This window comes from Schistocerca gregaria, chromosome 1 (assembly GCF_023897955.1).
Source record: "Schistocerca gregaria isolate iqSchGreg1 chromosome 1, iqSchGreg1.2, whole genome shotgun sequence".
NCBI lineage: Eukaryota > Metazoa > Arthropoda > Insecta > Orthoptera > Acrididae > Schistocerca > Schistocerca gregaria.
The window spans coordinates 768,062,067-768,085,972 of record NC_064920.1 but is presented as its reverse complement, the minus strand read 5'-3'; the positions used below and the strand labels follow the sequence as shown (position 1 = coordinate 768,085,972).

The 23,906-nt window shown below is 36.5% G+C and overlaps 1 protein-coding gene across 2 annotated transcripts in view; it reads left to right on the top strand.

Moving 5' to 3' along the window:
- The window catches only part of LOC126268217 (5-phosphohydroxy-L-lysine phospho-lyase-like), a 280,968-nt gene extending 261,089 nt beyond the window's left edge, over positions 1-19,879 (top strand). The window contains exons 10-11 of one of the 2 annotated variants that reach the window (XM_049973848.1): positions 13,126-13,317; positions 19,504-19,879. In XM_049973848.1, the coding sequence (XP_049829805.1) occupies positions 13,126-13,317; positions 19,504-19,609 (298 nt within the window). In that variant the 3' untranslated portion in view covers positions 19,610-19,879. Of the gene's footprint in view, positions 1-13,125; positions 13,318-19,503 lie in introns of those variants that run through there. The other variant, XM_049973857.1, reaches the window with a different exon arrangement.
- Positions 19,880-23,906: the final 4,027 nt, after the last annotated feature.

The following is a 23,906-nucleotide window of genomic DNA, read 5'->3' as shown; positions in this document are numbered from 1 at the left end:
GCCACTCCCATCGTCATGCACTGCTGTTGTTGCTTGCAGAGTGACTTCGGCTGCCAGAGGATGCATTTGCGTGTGTGAGTTGAGTTTGCAAACAAAGATTCCAAGACTTACCAAGCGGGAAAGCGCCAGTAGACAGGCACAATAAAATAACACACAAACACACACACACACAAAATTACGAGCTTTCGCAACCGGCGGTTGCTTCGTCAGGAAAGAGGGAAGGAGAAGGAAAGATGAAAGGATGTGGGTTTTAAGGGAGAGGGTAAGGAGCCATTCCAATCCCGGGAGCAGAAAGACTTACCTTAGGGGGAAAAAAGGATAGGTATATACTCGCGCGCACACACACACACACACACACACACACACACACACACACACACATATCCATCCATACATATACAGACACAAGCAGACATATTTAAAGGCAAAGAGTTTGGGCAGAGGTGTCAGTCAAGGCGGAAGTGTGTGTGTGTGTGTGTGTGTGTGTGTGTGTGTGTGTGTGTGTGTGTGCGAGTAAATACCTATCCTTTTTTCCCCCTAAGGTAAGTCTTTCCACTCCCGGGATTGGAATGACTCCTTACCCTCTCCCTTAAAACCCACATCCTTTCATCTTTCCTTTTCCTTCCCTCTTTCCTGACAAAGCAACCGCTGGTTGCGAAAGCTCATAATTTTGTGTGTGTGTTTGTGTGTTATTTTATTGTGCCTGTCTACCGGCAATTTCCCGCAAACAAACATGCACACAAAATTTGAGCTTTCGCAACCGGCGGTTGCTTCATCAGGAAAGAGGGAAGGAGAGGGAAAGATGAAAGGATGTGGGTTTTAAGGGAGGGGGTAAGGAGTCATTCCAATCCCGGGAGCGGGAAGACTTACTTTAGGGGAAAAAAGGGATAGGTATACACTCGCACACACACACGTATCCAACCGCACATACACAGACACAAGAAGACATTTTCGTCTGCTCCTGAAAACATTTTGAGTTGCAAAATCTGGTTCTAAATTTTTGTCTCACCATTTGTAATGTATATTTATCTTCTAGAATATTGTCCTCGGGATTGTTCCCTGTGTGTGTTCCAGATTGTTCCTTCTGTATATTCCACCCACCTTTCAGCCTTCCCTTCTTTGCTTAGTACTAGCGTGCCATCGGAGGTTTCGATGTTCATACAACAGCTTCCCTTTACTCCAAAGGCTTCAGGTTCTTTTATATGCAACATCAATATTTTTTATTGCGTTTTTATGATAGTTAAACTTAGTACTCCTTGTGTTATTCCATGAATTAAAAGTCAGTCTTGTCTTTTTGTCTAGTTGTTTAGTTGTTTCTTTGCTCCCTTCAGTATTTCACCCTCTTAAAGTGACCTTTTTGTGATGAAGCAAGCTGGGATGATTTTAATTCCCCTCTTGTTTTACCATCTGACTCTTTAAATTCATTTGTTCACTTTTAACTATTTGCCATTAACGTATGTGAATATAATCTGCATCTTAATATAAGAGAACGGCTTGCCTTAATTTTAAACAGTATAACACCAGATCTAATTCTGTGGTTAGTTTATGTATGTAATTTATTCTATAATTTATTTCAACTATTCCTAGTTAGTATCTTTTGCTGTAGGGTGAAATCAGTAATTGTTTTGTAACTTAAATTCTATTGTTTATGTAAAAACAAATATAAATTCTGTAATAACTGTAAACAGTTGGAAGATGAAGTACTAGTAATCTTAAAGTATCTATTTAGCTCTATTCGAAAACATGTTAGCAAAACCTGCCCTTCATTAATTCCAAAGAAATTAACAGTTTTGTCAAAAGTATTGTTTACATAAACATATATGTTAATTTCACCTTTTATACAAATAATTTGGCCTAACACTTGTAGGAGAATAAACTGTTAAAAAGACACAAGTTTTTGATGTATTCAGTAAATTTAATGAGTTAAGTTTTAATTCTAATTTCTGCAAATTATACTTCAAACAATGTGTAGTTTCAGCACTTATTATTTTGATGATATATAAGGGCCCTATTTTTGGTCACGAGACAGTCAGTACATGGCTGAGTTTCAGATGAGGAATCTGTGTTGCTTGGAATGACAACAATGCATTAACTTAACAGTGAAATACGTATTGCACCAATAGGCCGTGTGTTAGAACACTGACAGTGTCTGCTCCATATGTACCTGATTATTCTTCAAGAACTGTGAACTTTGTGGTGAGGTTTTACAGCTCGTAGATGTTCAAGCATAAACTATTGTAGCAGTATGTGGATGTTTCACCTGTTAACTATTAATGAGGCTTATCGAAAGTTAAACAATAGCGCATTGGCCATATAGCCACATAATATTGGGGGTTATGAACATAAAGTAAAAGACAGTGAAATGCAACTGTGCATTTGTTGGCCACTGCATTTACAGTAGTCAGTGCCACAGTTACAAACCCCATTTTTCAGCCAGTGTAGCAATGCAGTACGTCGACACTGAGCACAACAAACGAAGAAACACATAAAGCAAGTGGAACTGCTACATGTTCATCTTCTGCTCTCTTGCTTTCTACACCTGCATCTTCATCTATACCGTGCAAGCCACCTTATGGTGTGTGGTGAAGGGTACTTTGTGTTCCAGTGTCACTTTCCCCCTTTCCTGTTCTAGTTGTGAATAGTTTGTGTGAAGTACTGTTGTTAATAAGCCTCCATATAAGCTCCAGTCTTTCTAATTGTACCTACATTGGCTTCACATGAAATGTATGAAGTATAATGCACTATATCAGTTGCTTCTTCTAGGAATGTATTCTCTCAGAATTTAACAACAAACCACACCATGATGCTCAACACTTCTATTATAGCAGCTGCCACTGGAGTTGACTGAGTAGCTCTAGGATGCTTTCATGCTTACTTAATGAACATGTGAAAAAATGATTTTTCTCTTGTTTATATCTTCTCCATTTCCTCTACCAAACCTAGCTGATAAGGATTCCAGATTGGTCAGCTGTGTTCCAATATTGGTTGAACAAGATCTTGTGATCTACTTCCTTTGTGGATGGATTAGACAACCTGAAGAATCTTCCTATGATTATCAGTCTGGTAGCTGCCTTACTTGCCATTACTTATGACATCATCCACAAAAAGCTTTAAGGAACTTCTGATAAATTCCACCAGATCTTTTATGTATGTCATAAAACATAATTGTCACATAACAGTCTCTTTGGGTACACTTGTAGTTATTTTTATGTCTGAAGATTCTTCTCTGTTAATAATGGCATGCTATATTCTGTTTACTAGGTTTGCTAGGAACTCTTCAATCCAGTTACACAGCTGACCTGATACTTGATACAGTCATATCTTGTTCACCAGATAACAATGCAGCACTGTATTGAAAACTTTCTGGGAGTTAAGAAACATGGCATTAACCTAAACACCAGTATCTATTGTTTACTGGGTCTCTTGAACAGAAAGAGTGAGGTACGTTTCATATGACTGTTGTTTGTGGATTCCATGTTCCTTCCTATAGAGGAGATTTTTGGTCTCTAGAAATGTCATTACATGCAAGTTTATAAAATGATCTAAAATTCAACAACAGACTGACATTACTGTTTTGCACATTTGTTTGATAACACTTCTTGAGAATGGGAATGACCTGCACTTTTTTCCAATAACTAGGAATGCTTCGCTCCTTTCCCGATGTACAGTAGGCAACCACTAGAAGAGGGGTATGTTCTTTGTCATATTCTGGGTAGAATCATATTGGTATCTCATCAGGTACAGTGGTGCTTCCTCTGTTGAGTAATTTCAGTTAATTTTCTTTCTCCTTACTCACTGATTTTGATATGTCATTTCACTTTGTTCATTATTGGCTAATGTTTCCTTTGAAGATACCTACAAACTCAGGTTTCTCCAACTTTAATATCTGCATTCCATTATTATTAAATTATAGTCACAGTTCACATCTGTTCCTGAGAAAATTTTGTGGATTCAAATCTGGTTTCTACATCTACGAGGTGCATTCAAGTTCTAAGGCCTCTGACTTTTTTTCTAACTAACTACTCACCTGAAATCGATGAAATTGGCGTTACTTCTCGACCTAATCGCTCTGCAGACTTACACATTTTTCACAATGCTGACGCCATGATTCCATGGCAGCGGCAAAGTCTTCTTTAGGAGTCTGTTTTGACCAATGGAAAATCGCTGAGGCAATAGCAGCACGGCTGATGAATGTGCGGCCACGGAGAGTGTCTTTCATTGTTGGATAAAGCCAAAAGTCACTAGGAGCCAGGTCAGGTGAGTAGGGAGCATGAGGAATCACTTCAAAGTTGTTATCACGAAGAAACTGTTGCGTAACGTTAGCTCGATGTGCGGGTGCGTTGTCTTTGTGAAACAGCACATGCGCAGCCCTTCCGGGACGTTTTTGTTGCAGTGCAGGAAGGAATTTGTTCTTCAAAACATTTTTGTAGGATGCACCTGTTACCGTAGTGCCCTTTGGAACGCAATGGGTAAGGATTACGCCCTTGCAGTCCCAGAACATGGACACCATCGTTTTTTCAGCACTGGCAGTTACCTGAAAATTTTTTGGTGGTGGTGAATCTGTGTGCTTCCATTGAGCTGAGTGGCGCTTTGTTTCTGGATAAAAAATGGCATCCACGTCTCATCCATTGTCACAACCAACGAAAAGAAAGTCCCATTCATGCTGTCGTTGTGCATCAACATTGCTTGGCAACATGCCAAATTTGCAGCCCTTTGGTCATCCGTCAGCATTCATGGCGCACACCTGGATGACACTTTTCGCATTTTCATGTCGTCATGCAGGATTGTGTGCACAGAATTCACAGAAATGCCAACTCTGGAGGCAATCTGTTCAACAGTCATTTGGCGATCCCCAAAAACAATTCTCTCCACTTTCTTAATCATGTCGTCAGACCAGCTTGTGCGAGCCCGAGGTTGTTTCGGTTTGTTGTCACACGATGTTCTGCTTTCATTAAACTGTCGCACCCAAGAACGTACTTTCGACACATCCATTACTCCATCGCCACATGTCTCCTTCAACTGTCAATGAATTTCAATTGGTTTCACACCACGCAAATTCAGAAAACGAATGATTGCACGCTGTTCAAGTAAGGAAAACGTCGCCATTTTAAGTATTTAAAACAGTTCTCATTCTCGCCGCTGGCAGTAAAATTCCATCTGCCATACGGTGCTGCCATCTCTGGGACGTATTGACATTTAATGCGGCCTCATTTTAAAACAATGCGCATGTTTCTATCTCTTTCCAGACCGGAGAAAAAAAAAATCGGAGCCTTAGGACTTGAATGCACCTCATATATCTTGAAATTACAGAGGATGTTTAAGGAGGAGTATCAGATATTTTGAGAGGTGGAAGTACAGACAAATCTGAATAAAATATTCCATATAACAGTGTCCAATTAACAACTCACAAGAAGTGTTAGGCAGAAGCAAATGAATAAGTTCACAGTTGCTTTTCATAACTTTCACCTTGAACTTCAATGTACTTTTGAATTTTCTCAACAACACCACATGTAGCTCTTTGGATGTCATGTCGGCATTCTATTATGAGGGCAGCACTATTCATAAGCAGAAACATTAGTTTGTCTTTTGTGTTTTACTTGTGCTTTGTCAATTTCACCTTTAAGCCATCCACATAAGCCAAAATCTAACAGCATGAAGTCCACGGACTTGTCCATGGACAAGGAACATGAAACATGGACATTTCTGTTGATCCATCTCCTGTGGAATGTTAAGTTTAGATGATGACTAGAATGTGCAGTAGCTCCATCATGCTGGAAGAACATACCGATCCTTAAAGCCAAAGGGACATTTTCCAATAATGCTGGAAAATTTGTTCAGCAGAGTGTAGATAACAGCATCGCATAAGATTATGTGGCTATGCAATCGGACCAATCAACTGATTGCCATCATACTACATCACACACTTAGAGAGAAGCTTGCTTGAAATGTGTATCCACAAAGGCAAGTCAATTTTCATCAGGCTACCAGTGTGAGTTAAAAGTGTTATTGATACTGTCATGAGTGTGAGTGCTGACCACCACAAGGCACAGAATGAAATCAAAGGCTCAAAACTAAACAAATAGATAATCAAATGGTCCAAGGAAATACTTAGGACAAAATTTCCTGACAACGAATGAAAGACGAAATTTTTTGAGTGGATACTGTAATTTCACATCTTACTGACAGTTTGAAAGCTCTAAAAGAACAGTTAAACTGTATGAGTGCAACAAACAATGCTTTGGCCCATTCAGATGTTCAAAAATTTAGGCCAAATTTGCAAAAGGAAAAACAAAATAGCAACACTGCTGAATGTTCCATTAATTGTGTTACATCACAAGTCCCAGTAAAAGTAAATATTGCACAAGCAGAAATGGAATGAACAGCAAAAGTAACCAGCTGTATGAGTGCAATACAGCTATGGCAGAAACTAAAGTTCTTATGTTGACTGACAAAAATTGCAGAAACTGTGCAAGCCTGTTAAATGAATTATCACAAGAAACACTCTCTGTATTGTCCTTCGTTAAACAAGGCACATTTTAATGAAGTTACTAGAGATATTCATAGCAAAATCAAACACCTAGGGAAAGAAGACACACTAATAGTCTGTGATGGATCAAATGACAGCAGAAACTGGAAGATCACCTATAATTTCAGAAATGCTGTAGAAGCGCTAATCAGGAATATGTTACACACAAGGGGTGATATTGTGTGCAATTCCATATCAGCAAGACAGGGGACAGGCAAATGATGTCATATATCAGCTGAAGAAGTACATTGTAAAATCACGTGAATAATACAATCATGCCACAGTACATGATGTAAACAGATTCCTAAGAAGACAAGATTTCACATAGCAAGGATTGCATAGAAACAAAAGAGGAAGAAAGGCACTATGCAGAGAATTAAAATATGCAATAACAACCAAAAAGCAGGCCATAGGCATGGGAAACACATAGCAGTAACCATCATGCCAGAAGTAGCAAAATCTTCTATAGGATCAAAAAACAAGGAAGACAGGAAAACTGGACCATCAAATTCCAAAGTGAGACAGACCACACTGAATTAACAAAAATAGAAGCAGATGCAGCATTAACAGCAGTATTGGAACACACACACTGTAAAAAACAGGAAGATCACAATTCGTCAACAGAAACAACTGATAGTGGATTAAGCATAATAAAGGAACCATCACACACAGCACCACAAAAGATTGTGAAATACATCGAAGCATACAACCAACAACTTCTAAAGTTGAACAAATGGAAAGGAAACCATCGTGGACTTCGCAAAGAGTTCTATTCAGCAAGAGTTTTTATTCCACCTCCAGCAAAAGAGAAGAAGGGCAAGATAAATAATAAAAAATACAGCATAGTCACATATCAAGCTCCAACTACAACAGATACGCAGCAACCCAGGACTCATAAAGAGAAAAAAAAACATTAAAATCTTGTACCAAAATATTAAGTATGTAGGCAACACAAAATTTGAAGTGGAAGAGGTCCTGAGTAAAACACAACCAGATATAGTATGCATCAGTGAGCATGGGCTAAATGAAGCAGAACTTAGCAGCCAAATAATAAGAGGCTATGATATGATTAATTATTTCTGCAGATCAAAACATACAGGGTGGAGGTGTTGTTATATAAGAAGAAAATTGGAAGTCTATGAGATACTGAATATTGTAAATAAACCTTCCAGCTTGCATTGAAAAAGATTTTTAACTTACTGGTGTAATGAGTGAAGAGCTCTGAATTATCAATGTGTTCAGGTCCCCAAGTGGTAATATTACAACATTTCTGAAAAAAAGTAGAAAAATTATTGCTGAAGATTAAAATGAAAGATGATGTAATATGTAGAGACTATAGCATAGATATGGGTAAAGAATAAAAACCAAAACAAAAATTGAAAGAGACATTATTACAGTGTAACATGAAAACAATAATAGATGTACCTACAAGAGTGATTGACCATAGTCAGACCATGATTGACAACATAATCACAAATATTTAAAATAGTAAATGTGAAGCAAAAGTTCTCCAGACAGCAATCTCTGACCATCATGGGTTAATAAGTCAAATCCACATAAATAGGAGCTCAAAAATGGAAGAAATGCAAGATAAGAAAGAAGTCAGGATTATCAATGTAGAAAGCATGAACATTTTCAAAACAACACTGAGGAGAGAAGAATGGACCAAAACAATGCAAGCACAAGGTAAAAATGAAAAGTATGATGCATTTCTTAACACAGTAGTGCAACACTTTCATGTAGTCTTCCCCAAAGTAGCCTATCAGAAAAAGCAGGGTCACAGTAAGAAATGGATTACAAAAGAAATAATTGAACTCAGGACTGTAATGAAGAAACTCAGACAAAGAGGGAATATAGAGATACATAAACAGTATCAGAAGAAGTACAGGCAATTAATAAGAGAAACAAAGTCATTTCAATAAACAGAGCCATACAAATTCAAATCAAAAAAGTAAAACAATATGGGATATGATCAACAATGAAAGATATAGCCAAAAAAAGTGTAAAAAACAGCAATTCTATTAAGTCAATTACAATTGATGACAACATAGTTACAGATGGATCAATATATGAAACAACAATTTTATAGATGCTGTACAAAAGTTAAAAGGGGAAGAAAATCATTAGTGGTCGAAGCATGCTTAAAAACTTGGCCAACCATCCCACTCAATGTTCCTGAAACCAGTGACAAAAACAGAACACATAAAAATAATACAGAAATTAAAACCCAAAAAGTCTGCAGGAGATGATGAAGTATGAAATTATTTATGAAAACATGTGAATGAAGAAATAATCAAACCTCTTTTGGATATTGCCAACTGCTCATTTAGAGAATGAGTATTCCCATAAAAGTTAAAAGTAAGCAAAGTAGTTCCAGTATTTAAGAAATCAGAGATATTAAGTACAGAGTGCCTCAAGGATCTGTTCTTAGCTCACTTCTGTTCAACCTATTTGTAAACAATATTGATGTCAGTGAGAAAGATAAAAAAATACAATATGCAGATGAAGTGACACTGATGAATGCACAAAACAATCTTGAAAGAAGTGCATTTCTATCAATAAATATCACAGTACAGTGGCTTATACAAAATGACTTAATTTTAAATCTAAAAAAGACAATGTTCATGATGTTCATAAATAAAGAAAGGATGAACACATAGATATATTCATAGATAAAACAAGACTGGAAGAAGTTACCACTATTAAATTTTGGGGGGTTACTGTTGACAGTAAGCTCCAGTGGAGTCAACAAACAGATAATGTTTGTTGTAAAATAAGCATTGCAATATTTGTTATGAAACAGCTTGCATATTATGCCAACAAGGAGCTTCTATATACAGGGTACTGTGCTCTATTTGAGCCATACCTACAATATGGAATTACTGTTTGGGGAAGTTCCAGCAGCAAAAATACAAAAAGAATATTTGCATTGCAAGAAAAAGCAGTTAGGACCATTTTGAACAAGAAACAAGGAGATTCATACAGAACTGTTTTCAGTAACTTAAAAATACTGGCATTTCCTTCTCTACACACTTAGAAAATAATAATATAATTAATAAAAGGAAATGCAGTACTAGAAAGAAATGCAGACTTTCACACACATGAAACAAGAAATAAAGGCCAACTGAGAAGTATATAACACTGACTGAGAGTTACTGAAAAAGCTCCTCGATACTTGGGTGTCAAACTCATATAGTGCCTTCCAAAGAGTTTACAGGAAAATGTGAGCAAAAAGACATCCCAAAAATTTGTAAAAGATTATTTAATGGAAAAAGAATTTTACAGTGTAGAAGAGTATATGTATCAATGAACAAAAAATGCTACTACTTCTGTTATAGAGGTACTGTAACTAATTGAAAATATTTGTGTCATCTCGAAATAGGGGAGGTAGTGTCACAGACATGATGCGTCAACTGGAGTGGCAATCATTAAAACAAATGTGTTTTTCGTTGTGACAGGATCTCCTCATGAAATTTCTATCACCAGTTTTCTCCTCCAATTGCGAAAACATTCCGTTGGCACCCACCTACATAGGGAGAAATGATCATCACAATAAAATAAGAGAGATCAGGGCTTGCACAGAAAAATTTAAGTGCTTGTTTTTCTCGCATGCCATTCAATAGTGGAACGGTAGAGGAACAGCTTGAGAGTGGTTCATTGAACCCTCTGCAAGGCACTTTATTGTGATTAGCAGAGTAATCACGTAGATGTAGATGTAGATATTATGATATGTAAATAACTTGAGAACAAGAATATTGAGAAAAAAAATGTAAATATGAGTGTAATGTAGTATGTAACTAATTTTCAGGACCTAAAAAATGGGTGAAAAATGTATGCAACTTTATTATAAGTATTGCCACTTTGATGCATTAAATTGTAATAAATGGTTAAATATTGCAAGAAAATAGGTTTAAATTGACTTGTCCTATATTCCAAGTATGCACTTTGTACAAAATGTAATGATATGGGACCAAATAAAAATCAATCAATGTTTTATTCAAATTAATCTATACTACAATCTCTTAAATTATTTACTGTTCCTCCTAGAACTCTTGTACAAGCTGTCTTTAGCTGATTTATATCTCCAAGTATCTTCCACATATGAAACCTTCTCTCATGATTCGTAATCCATATATGAGGAATGGTTGAATTGTTCTCTTTAAAAAATTTTGTCAGGAGGCTTATTTTTCATTCCTTTGCCTTATTCCAGGTACTCCTAATATTTTTCGTTCTCTTCCTATTCCTACTACTGAATTCCTGTCTTCTGTTGCAATTAAATTTTTGTTTCCTTTAACACAACAATAACTTTTTACCTCATCAAATGTTTTTTTCCACCTCTTCATCAGCTGTAGAACTAATTGTCATATATTCTTATAGTACTGTGGTAATTCATGTCTTTGTATTTGTCTTAGCCATGATGATCTGTTCACTATGCTAGTCCTTTTTTTTTTTTTTTTTTTTTTTTTTTTTTTTTTTTTTTTTTTTTTTTTTTTTTTTTTTTTTTTTTTACTGACTGGTTTGATGCAGCCTGCCATGAATTCCTTTCCTGTGCTAACCTCTTCATCTCAGAGTAGCACTTGCAACCTACATCCTCAATTATTTGCCTGACGTATTCCAATCTCTGTCTTCATCTACAGTTTTTGCCCTCTGCTAGTAATACTACTTTAATTTCATTCTTCTTTTCTTGTTCACTGTTGGATCTACCACTGCAATTCCCTTATCTGATTTTATAACACTGTTCTTTCTGCCACCACTCTTCAATAATTACCACTGTAATTAAATATAACCTATTCATTTCTCTTTCCTAACTCTGTAAAGTGAACCTTTGATGATTTGTAGCCCACTGAGGACAGTTTTTTAGAGTTATAATGCCAGCTCACCAAATGTTGTTTCATCAATAAAGAGTACCAATAACAGAAATTCCATAATGTTGGTGGTGTGGTACAACCAGCAACAAATTATTTCTCATGGAGGAAAATCTGCTATCAGTTATCCACGCAATAATCACAGTGGTAGTTATATTATCATTTTATGACTCCAACATTCCACACTCCAATTCCTCCATTGCAGATTTATTTTTTCTGATGACAAATCTTCCATTATCAAGGCTTATCACGTACAATTCATTCTGTTGTATACTATGTTCCCTGCCATTGCAGCCTGTTCCACAGTATAGGACTTTCTCTCTGTGGTTGTTCATCCTTACAGTCAGTTAAATGTGTTGATAAACAGAGGTTTGCAACTGTTAGACATCAACCTTTGTATGACAGTTCACTGCACAGGCAATTCTTCCTTTACTGAATTACACAATATAAGCTATGAAGCTGTAATGTGTTGTGTCAGGAGGATATGTAGGAGATATTTAGCATTAGGGGCCATCACAAAGGTACTGACCATGTGCTAAAGAAATTAATATTAGGTTTAACACTTACAATAGTATCTTATTTGTATTTATAAAATTGTAAATAAAATAGAAAGAAACTTCCACATGGGAAAATATATTAAAAACAAAGATTCTAAGACTTACCAAGCGGGAAAACGCCGGCAGACAGGCACAAGAACAAAACACACAAACACACACACAGAATTACTAGCTTTCGCAACCGATGGTTGCTTCTTCAGGAAGGAGAGGGAAAGACGAAAGGATGTGGGTTTTAAGGGAGAGGGTAAGGAGTCATTCCAATCCCGGGAGCAGAAAGACTTCCCTTAGGGGGAAAAAAAGGACAGGTGTACACTTGCGCGCACACACACACACACACACACACGCACACATATCCATCCGCACATACACAGACACAAGCAGACATATTTAGGATCATGCAAGTACTTCAACACTTGTGTTCTCATGCATTTGACTCATTAATGTTCTCAGTCTATATTCTTCATGTCTTTGTGAAGAATTTTTTGTGGTAGTGTTGTAACTCTGTACTTTTGTCTGCTTTTAAGTGAGAGAAGAGAAGTATTAGTTACAACAATTAAGAATTCTTAAAATAATAAGTTTCTTGAAGAAATCTCTGCAAGATGTAGTATTAATACCAGATGTAATTCTTATTAAAAGCTTCTGTATTTTGATAAGTTATGCCTGGAAGTTGATTTTTCTCAGAAAATGTTTCTAAAGTTGATTAGTTAATGAAAATATACAGATTAAACTAGTCCCTTCATTTTAAATCCCCTATAGCAAAACTCATCCATACTAAAACATAAGGAGTTAGGCCTCTTCATTAATTCTAAGGTATTGTTTTTCACTTCAAGCTATGGTCTACCTGCAGTTCCAAAATCTGAGCACTGCTTACTTCTTGCATCCCATAACCATAACTGTTGGTATTCTATGAGAATAATGAGTCTTGACAACATTGTAATTTGAATAAATGCAGTATTTTCAGCAATTTGAATAAATGCAGTATTTTCAGCTGTATGCAATTACTCTTCCATAAGAAATAATTACAGATTAGGAAAGACCACTTCAGTGTAATAGAAGGAAAGAAGACTGTGGTGATGAGTATTTAAATGAATCTTCATGAAATGGACAATGAAATTATTGCCATAAATGTTGTAAACATTTGTGCTAGTAACTACAAAAATGCTCTTTCTTTCCACAGGTTAAAGGATGAGTTTGTCATAATAGCCAATGAAGGTGAACATGGCAACATATTAGTACTTATGCCTCCACTATGTCTGTCTGTTGATGATGTCAGTTACATAGTCAGTAAACTGGACAAAATCCTTACAGAGGTTGAAGTTGTGGATAGTCATGCCATATATAGTATCCTCAGCAATTCTCTTCCAGACAGGTAGGAAGTTTACATTGATAGAATGAAGACTGCACTTTAGTATAACATTTGATAAGTAAGCTGTTGCCAATGCTCGTGTGTGATGATACTGTAATGACAATTGTTAATAAATTTGCAAATGACAATTGAATGTTACTTTTTTGAAATTATGTTGAATGTTTTTGTGTGTTACATAGATGCAAGTGGCAGGTATTTTGTTGAACTAGAGTACACACACACACACACACACACACACACACACACACACACACACACACACACACACACACACACAGACACCTCTGCTCATGTTACAAAACATATTCTAAGTGGCCGACATAGGGTGCAATGCTCGCATGTGATGTTATTGCAGTGACAATTATTACTAAATTTGCAAATGACAATTGAATATTACTTTTTAAAAATTATCATTTATGTTACCTCGTGTTTCGTAGATTCAAGTGGCAGGTATTCTGTCACATGGGTACTAGAATTGTGTCCCAAATTTGACAGCAAAGTCATTAGTGCAGTCCAGTGCCTAACACTGAAAGTAGATTATTACACAAAGACAATGAAGTGAAAATGTGGGTGGAAATGAACTGCCTCCCAAACAAAGAATACTCCTACAGAAGGAATTTCCTTACATTACTTAAGGGATCAAACGTCAGGAGATGATTCTTCCCCTGATGAGAAAGGAATAAAAAATTGATAGTGACATATATCCAGAAATGGATGGTGAGTATACAATAAAGGAATTAGAATTGGGAAATTACAATTCACATTACATGATATTGATTTTGCCCATGTTACAAAAAATATTCCAAGTGTCCAACATGGGTGCAAATCAAGTGTCCTCACATTGCATTATGGATTGCCTCACTCTTTTGAATGATCCAGGCTGTAGCTGAATGGTGTAACAGACTACACAACTATGCTGTTCAAGTGTTTGCATATCAGCAACTAGTTCAGCATATACAACAGTTTTCCAGAAGCCCCCACAAGTAAAGTTCAAGGGAGATCAAAGTGGCCAAGCAAAGGGGCCTCCTAGTCCTATCCATTAACTGGGTATAATGTTGTTGAGGTGTTGATGAACAGTGATACAGAAATGGGCAGGAAATCCATCTTTATTCACCAAATTACTTCTTGCCTTGTTATAACCACATTCAGCAAAAGAGGCAGAATTTTCTATAGGAATTCTTCATGTGTATGTCGATTGGGTGGTGCAGCAAAACAAATTGTCCGAATAAGGGGTTACCAACAATCCCTGTTAAAACTTTTGTGTTAAATTGTTGGTGATGAGATGATTCAACCAGCCCTTGTCGTTTTTCTGTAGCCTATTGATGATGATTGTGTAGGATTATGATGCCATCTCTACCAAGTGTCATTTCATCCATCGTAAAATCACCACACACCAAACACAGAGTATTACAGAAATCATTGTGGACACACAACACGTCCTCCCAACTAAATGCCACTCTGCACACTGACTCATCAGATATGCAGCTCTCGCCACCTAGTGGTGCAAAGATCTACTACTCCTACTTTTCAGATGGCAGCACCAGTCATGAAAATTTTGCATTCCATCTCATACATATCATCCCACTTTTCAAAAATTCTAGCCTGTTCAGATTTCTAAGGTTAGTTCATCTAAATTCAGCCACTCCATTTTCCTCAGTTTTTATGTGACCTCGCAGTTCAGTTGTTTGTCCAAAATGGTCCGCAACAACAGTATTTATAACCTTAACTTTTTGTCTGTCTGTTGGTATATTTGACAGAACATGGTCTATTAATGTGCTAGATGTTTCTGTATGTCTCGTTGGATTTTTTTACATGAAACTTGAGACTGTATGTCCTTATAATGTCTTGAAAACTTCTTGTGTAGCCACCACCTTTAAGCATGTCTATATTTAAGTCACCAGCTATTATTACATAAGTGTATTGCTTGTTAATTTATGCAGTAACACATCAATTTCTAGTAAAAGTTTTTCAATGCATGAGATAGATGACTGGTATATTCCTAACACAATGCATCCCCCCCACCTCCACCCCCCTCCCACTATGAACTTTATTTGTACTACTGCTGATTCAAAGCAAAATTCTGTACAGTTTTTGATCTTCTGTGGAGTGCAATGCCCTGCTTTGCTGTCTATATATAGTGTTACTCCCCCCCCTTTTATGTACAGTTCTGCAGTAATATGCTACATTTTATATCTGATTAGATTGAAGATCTTTAATTCCTTCTCCTTTAAACCATGCTGTCATTATGAAAATGTTGGGCACTGCAGCAGCTAATAACACTTCTGATTCTTCTGATTTGTTGGATGCATATTAAATAGCTTGATGTAGTATTTTTAAATTTGATTTCTTTGAATCTATTGCTCCACTTGTTACATTGGTTTTGCGTCCTGTTCTTGGTGCTTGACATAGATCCAGGTGTTGCTGCTGCTGCTGTCAGAACATCTGCTGCTGATGTTTGCACTGCTTTTGCTGTTGATGCTGCAAATACTATTTCCCTGGATACTAATGTGATCACCCTTTATTCTAAAAAAAACTTCTTGCTTGTAATCTAGGGCAATAGGATCCTATTCTTTGCTAGGTTTGTCAAACAGTTCACTTAATTGAGAAACTGGCTTGGCCTTTCGTTTTCTGTTTAGGTGCAGGCCTTGGCTTGTGTGATCTTTATGATTCATTTCACTAAGGTCTACCAACTGTATGTACTTGAATTTGTCACACAGTTTTTTTAGCTCAGAATTGTACAGTTTCACTGGTTACCCCAACGTATGATGCAATATGTCATAAGTGAATGGAAATATCCTAGGTATGTAGCTTTAATCATTTCGAAATCACAAACATATGAAACTGAGTGAATGGCAAATGCTGCTGAATTCAGTCTTTAACATAGGTTGTTGATGTGAACTCACCAGTTTAGATTGTGATGATTAATAGTTTCGCGCTGCTTTAGTATTCTCAAAATTATTAGTTATCTATAATCTAACCAATTATAGCAATGTATCTGGATTGTGAGGTGATTGCAAACTAAACTGATCTCCATTTCTAAGGCAGTTAACGTTTCCATAACTGAAACAATCTTTATTAATCAGCTCTTCTGTTGAAGTATTGACTTACAGATGATGTAGACACTATCTTTTGTAAATAATTTTAATTTCCTCTTTTAATTTAAATGTCACTACTTCAAATATTTGAACTTAAAAGCTACATATAAATTATGCAATGCTATTGTCAATAAATGATTTTCATTTACAAAAGTCTTCACTTATGACATATGGCATCATACTTTGGGGTAACTACTGAAATTGTGCAATTCTGAGCTAAAAAAAATTGTGTGACAAATTCAACTACATACAATTGGTAGACCTTAGTGAAATGAATCATAAAGATCACACAACCCACGGCCTGCACCTAAACAGAAAACGAAAGGCCAAGCCAGTTTCTCAGTTAAGTGAACTGTTTGACAAACCTAACAAAGAATAGGATCCTATTGCCCTAGATTACAAGCAAGAAGTTTTTTTAGAATAAAGGGTGATCACACTAGTATCCAGGGAAATAGGATTTGCAGCATCAACAGTAAAAGCAGTGCAAACATCAGCAGTAGATCTTATTCATTATCTTTCATTGGACCACTTCATGCAAAATTTTAGTGTCAAAATGGAAAAATGTGCAAACTGTTGCTAAATCATTAGAAATGGAAATCAGTTTGGGGAATGTTAGCATTGTTTTCATGTGCAACATTGTATTACAATCTGTGTGAGGAGACACAGAGACTGTCACTACCACTACACAGTACAGGAAAAACAATATCTAATGCTGAAACTTTGAGGTGATTTAGCCATTCTACAAGTTGAGTGAAGCAGTGTTTAACATACTGTCAACAATGAGGTCAGTACAGATGGACCACAAGTTAACACTGAGGAAGGAAATTAGCCACGTTCGTCTAAGGGAACCATCCCATCATTCATCTTATTAAGATATTTAGGGAAATTATAAAAAACCTAAATCTGGATGGTCAAATAGGACTTCAACCACCACTGTCCCAAATATTAGCCCATGTTAGAAGACTGGACTATAGGTTGCTTCTAAAATGAGTGAGAAGATATAGAGGATGTTGCAAGTCTTACAGCTTCAGTACAGATCTTTGCAATAGCTTCAGTGCCTTGGGTATAGCTCACCTGGCCAAAACGTCTCTTACCAGTCTTTCACGCTTATCTCTGATGTCTTTCTTTATTTGTTATTCCAGTACCCGTCTTCCCCTACAGCTTTCTCTCACTTCAGCACACTCAAGTTCCAGAGAAGTTCTAGTTACAATGGAATCCACAGCAAAAACTAATTATTTGAATGACAGTAACCCACTGCACTGTTACTTAGGTTAAAATATGCTTTCATTTTGTATTCTTCTCTACTGTTCAGTTTCAGCTGTTAAGCCATTTCCAAGTGTACAGTACAAACCATTTGGTCATACATGGTAAAAATACAGTTGGGTGACCACACTTAAACAGCATGATACCAAGCTTCTCTATAACATTTGAAATGTAACATGATTATATTAATTGTTATTAAAACTTCTGCTGACTTGCTAGGTCTCTCCTGAAGCTGTCTTTGTAATCAGTCAATGAATCTGGTCACACTTCCTGAGAGACATAAACTTTCTGTAGTAACACCCATCACTTACCTGGGGACATAAATTATCTGACAGACAGGAAAGTAAAATTTGAAAGCAAAGTTTCTCCTTGACAGTTTCTTGTATTTACTGATTCACATTTGAATGCTTAAAAAAAGTTATAAATGTTCAGCATGTAGCCAATTTACAAATAAATTTTTGATACAGATGTAATATGAGTTCTTTCACATAATTATGATTTATCTATCTAATTGATGCATGGAACATGAAACTAACTATCTAATTAATCTAGAAAACTGGACAAAAAAATTCACCTCTAATTACTTCTCGTTTATTTTCCTATAGCCATTTCTGAAGTTTTTGAGATTTTGGCCTGCCAATGATTTTTTTCTGAACAGAATTTGTTAATTCCCTCTCTGGTTACATTCTATAAAAGATAATTAATAGAAGCAGTGATTCAGACTTCACAATTTAGGCTTGGTAGAGCTAAAGAAGAAAAATTGTTTTGTTGGTATATTCTAAGGCATCATCAAAGCATTTCATTGTGTGAACAACAAACTTGTACCAGGCGAACTAATTTATTATGGCATTAATGACATCTCCTTGCATGGCTGTAACCTTATATTAACAACAGAAAGTAAAAGGTTGTGTTGATAATCTATGTGACATGAATACAAGTAAATTTAGACCAATGGAACATAATACATAGTGACCCACACCGAATCCACTCCTGCTCTTGATGCAGTTGAAGATAGGAGTCATTTGTACATGATGTGTGATTACTTGTGTGAATGTGTGTGTGTTTACTTTCTGAAGACAGCTTTAGCTGAAAGCTTAATGAGGAACAGTCTTTTCACTGGACCTGTCTGAAAGTCAGTGTGTCATCTTCACAATGAGCAACAATCTATCCTTTTCATAATATTGTTGTGTGGTGAGTGAGATGTAGCTGGGAATTTTAGTGAAAATGAGAGTTCCAATCTCACAGCTCATGTTAAACAGTCTGATGCAGTTTTTGCAACATCTCACAGTAAACATACATACTGATAATAAATTCCAGAGGCAAATATACAATGAAGTTAGGCCGTGACACTTCTCTGCTAAACTGACGTGTCAAATTATCTTTAGAGTGAGTATGTGTAGTGGAACTTTTCATGTTCCAGCTGCGTGGTGAGGTATCCAAGCAACATTGACAAACAAAGTGCAAAAATACAATTAGTTCATTGCCCTGTTAATGGCAAGAGTATTAGAGATGGTGGATTATGTCATGTACACACGAATATGGTAGGAAATTTAATGCAGTCTTTCTGAAGGAACCATCCCAGCAATCACATGAAGTGATTTAGGAAAACTTGAGATGTGGTGGGATTTGAAATCTGCTCCCACCGAATTTGAGCATAATTTCTTACTACTAAATCTCATCATTTGCATCTGTCACTGTATAGTCTACAAAATTGGACAAAAAATTTTGTAACTGAGTGCTGGTGCATTGTAACATTACAATAAGCCATTTATGAAGCATCTAAATAGAGATAGATAAATGATGATATTAATGTCAGTACCATTTTTTTCAGTACACAAACGGAGTATGGAATGAGGTGGCCTGAAGACCAGCTAGAGTCTGATAATGAAGACAGTAGTGGCAGCTCCATAAGCAACCACTATGATTCAATGGACTGAAATATATTATTTGCAGTATTTTAATAAGTTATTATAAAATTACATTATGTAGTTTATTTGCCTTCAATACTTAATTCTATCTTCAGGAATCTGCAAATGCCCAAAAAATTGATATGCATTATCCTATTATATACTGAACAAAACAGACACATAGCTACCATGATATGTAAAACTATTTTTCTGTTACGGACAGAAATATAATATTTTCCAGCAGCTGTTTTTATTGTATAATAAATTTTTCATCAAAATAAATTTTTGGTAACCTTGAAATCTACTTTTCATTTATATTATGTAGGAACCAAGATAGTTTTTGTGAGAGGCTTTGTTTTTTAATTTCCTAATAGCTATTAATGAAACATACTTGTTTTCCATGCAGAATAAAAATCTGCCAAAGAATGGATTTTACCTTATATCAACAGCAATATACAATAGAGCATCAGTGAATACATCCTTGGTGTGTGTAACAACCACATCATGCCAGTTCACTCAGAGCAGCAGCCCAGTCTCTTCATGCTGCACCTGTTGCATATATGGACAATGCAACTCCCAAAAGTCAAGGAGCAGAAGTCAGACTGAATGCTTTTTCTTGAAAATACAAAGGCTACATTGCAGGAAATGTATTGGCTTAGGCATGGCCAGATGATTATGTTGAATCCAAGTCCTGCTACTGATGGGCATGGCAGATCATTGAGTTGACTATCTACAATCACATGTGGGCTCATGTGAGGTGATGCCACTTGGGGTATCTCAGCAGAAGGATGTATCCACTGCAAGACTATATAGCAGTAACACAGTGCCCAAAAACCCGTGGCCTCTGCCCAACAGGGATGTCCATATAAGCCAGGCCCGGGCTCTGGCTCTGCTTGCATCATTATTTAGCCATGTACCTTCCTCCAGGGGAATACTACAGTCAGGAATAGTGTACTTTCATTCATTTATTTTTAGTCCGATGAGTCTTAAAGATTGTTGTTCATCAAGTCTTGCATTTTGTTCATACATTTCTCAACTGAGTTCCGTAATTCCTTCAAAACATTCAGTTGACATCACTGAATGAATCTTCCTCAGTATCTATATCATTAACTATCTAGTCCACTCACTGAATGCGACATAGATAAATATTTTATGGTGCCCATTATGTTGGTTGTTGATTAGGGTGCAGTTGTTGCTGTGCAACAGATTGTTGAAATAGGTCATCTTCTTCGGAATACAGAACCTTCTCAGCCCAGCATCAAAAAAGAAGACAGAATGGCTTTGAGAACCCCTTGCATTAGTTGATCAGTTAGTATGCAGCCCAGCAGCAGAGTTGGATGAGCAAAAGAGCAATCTTATCATCCTCTATGGATAAATGATGGGCCGTTACCAATACCAAGGAAAAGGACATCACCAGGAGAAGAAAGAAGAAGAAGCCAGAACCAGCAACTACAGACAAACAGTGCCTGGGTCAGGGTAGTTATTCTGGAGAGTGGCCAGGTGCAGTGCAATGGCAATGGCAGATAGCAGACAATGTGAGCCCACTGAGGTGGGTTATCAATGGCATGAGATCACAGACAGTGGTGCAAGGCAGTAGACAGCACTTATCAGTAGCAACAGCACCAGCAGCAGCACCTGGCAGCAACAATGGTAGCAGTAGGAACTGTCACAGTGAGTAGAATAGCCTAGCAGACATGTCATGTGATGCTGATAGTGTTTCATTTGATGGCACTGATTCACAATTCACCCAATTGGCAGTTTATTAGTTTGTCAGAAGCACTCAAATTAATGGCAGGCTCTGTTACAAAGAATACTCTGAATGACTTCAGTGACTGCAATTTGTATTTGAATTCATAAATCCAAAGCAGCCTGATACTTTGTTAAAATTATAAAATTAAAGCAGTTGGCTCTGCATTTGTGAAGTTGTTAGTCAGAGAAATAAGTGCTAATTGGTGAGGCATGCATGCCATACTATAGTCTGACTAAAATTACTTGATTATTGACACTTCACTCAATATAGCTAGTTTCTTCCAATCAGAGTACTTGACATCACCTCTGAACCTGTCACCATTGCTGAACTCTCACAACAATTAGTTTACTTCCAATTCCTTGTCCAGCTTTCTTTCTTGATGTGTTTTGGTCCCAAATCTTGGGTCTGGCCCTTTTATTTCTTATTTCATCACACATGATGACCACACCACACAGTACTAACCAAACACTACTGGATCCTTTTTCACAAGATGCAATTCAGAGTCATTTATAGAGATCGGCCTGCAGTAAGTAACCTTTGCACAACATCGTGTGAAGCCAAATTTTTTAAGGCTGTCAATTTCTCTTTGTGGCTGGGACACTGCAGTCACAATTACAACAGCACTTTGCAATGTAATGGTATAGTGTAGTAGTTAGCATATTAGCCTGGCATGTCAAACATTAGAGATTCAAGTCTTGTCTAATGCAGGCAAACTTTTCATTTTTTTAAATTTAATCAAAAGACTTTATCATTTTTATTCAGTTAATTGGTTTACCCTAAATGTATTTTTTTTCATTTCTAGTACTTTGCCACAACATTTTCATCATCATACTGACCTTTTTATTTGCTCTTATTTCTCTTCCCTACCATTCTTTTATTGTCTGGAATCTGCATATGTCATTTACAACCTGCAAGCAAATGGTAACCAGGACTGCTCATTGGTTGGTAATGCAGCATCCTGTGTAGCCAGTGTCAGAATGGTTTCAGGTAACCAGTGGCAGGAAAAAATTAAGTTTGCTTTTGCAGCTAAAACCAAAATTTTTCTGCATAAGATGACTACGCAAACAAACATAGTATGAAATATTTCAGTCTTTAGTTTTCTCATTGAGGTTAGCCTTAAACACTGTGAACAAAGCAACTGTGATTTTAGTTTTGCCATAGATTGTTGATTGCCATTTTTTTTATACATTGCACATCATAAGGTTGTGGTTACATGGAGAGCTGCATCAAACCAGTCTCAGGACTGAAGACCACAACAACAACAACAAGGTTGTGGTTAGGTTAGGATATGAATTTAAATTCAGGTTTACAAAATCTGTTGTATGTTGTAGTTCAGTTATTGATCATTTAAAACCATTGCTAAACATCAACAGCATTCTGAATTGACCCATGTTTTTTGCATGTCACTGTGAAGTGACCTCTGGGTTTGCTCATCATCTATAACTGAACACTAGCAGGCAGTAGATGTGGCAGCACTGAAGTGGCAAGTTACAGACATCAGCTCTCAAGTAATTTTAATTGGGATATAGTAGATAATTGTGCCAGCAAAAAGAGACTCAATCATTATGAATATCAGGTGTTTGCAAGTGGGCAAAAACATGGGGAAAGCACAGCACATTGGGACTTATTTATTTATTTTATATTTATTTATTTATGTCGTGTTCCATAGATCCATATGGAAACATATCCCTGGATATAGAATGAGTCAAGGTTTTTACAGATTATTGTTTTGTGTGCAGATACATTGATTTTATCATTAGGTCAAAGAAACTGTGAAGTTTAGCATATACCCTTACATGTTAGTTAAGATACAGGACATCAGAAAGAATATACAGTCATACAAAAATTTGGGTATTATTCTTAAGTTATACAGGCGTCATATACAGACATACATAAATTTTGGTATTGTATTAAGTTACACTGTACTTACAGAGTATGATTAATCAATTGTAGAGGTCACATACAAGAGATTCTATGCATTTTTGCTAAGAAATTCAGCAATACTGTAACAAGATTCATCTAAAAGGAACTGCTTCAGATTTTCTTTAAACTTTGGCATGTTTCCAACCAGTTCTTTAATGTGAGGTGGGAGGGCATTAAAAATCTTGGTGCCACTGTATAAAACCCTCTTCTGGACCATGCTTTTCGTTTTTAGCTCATAATGGATATCCAGTTTCCTTCGGGTGTTATAACTGTGGTATGAGCTATTGATTTTGAATAAGTTTCTATTTTTTTAAACAAAGCACATCAGGGAAAAAATATATTGGGCAGGTGTTCTAAGGATTTGTAGAGCTCTAAACAAATCCCTGCACGAGTGCCTAGTATGTACTCCACACATAATTCTTATTGCTCGCTTCTGTGCATGGAACACTTTTTTTGCTATTGGTTGATTTCCCCAAAATATTATACCGTAGGCCGTAAGTTGGTGAAAATAGCCAAAATATGCAGTTTTTATTGTGCTCATTTCCCTAGTGTCTGAAATTATTTTTAAGGCAAACATTGCTGAGCTTAGCCTTTAGCACAGATCTTGTATATGGTGGTGCCACTTCATTTTGCTATCTATATGCAGACTCAATA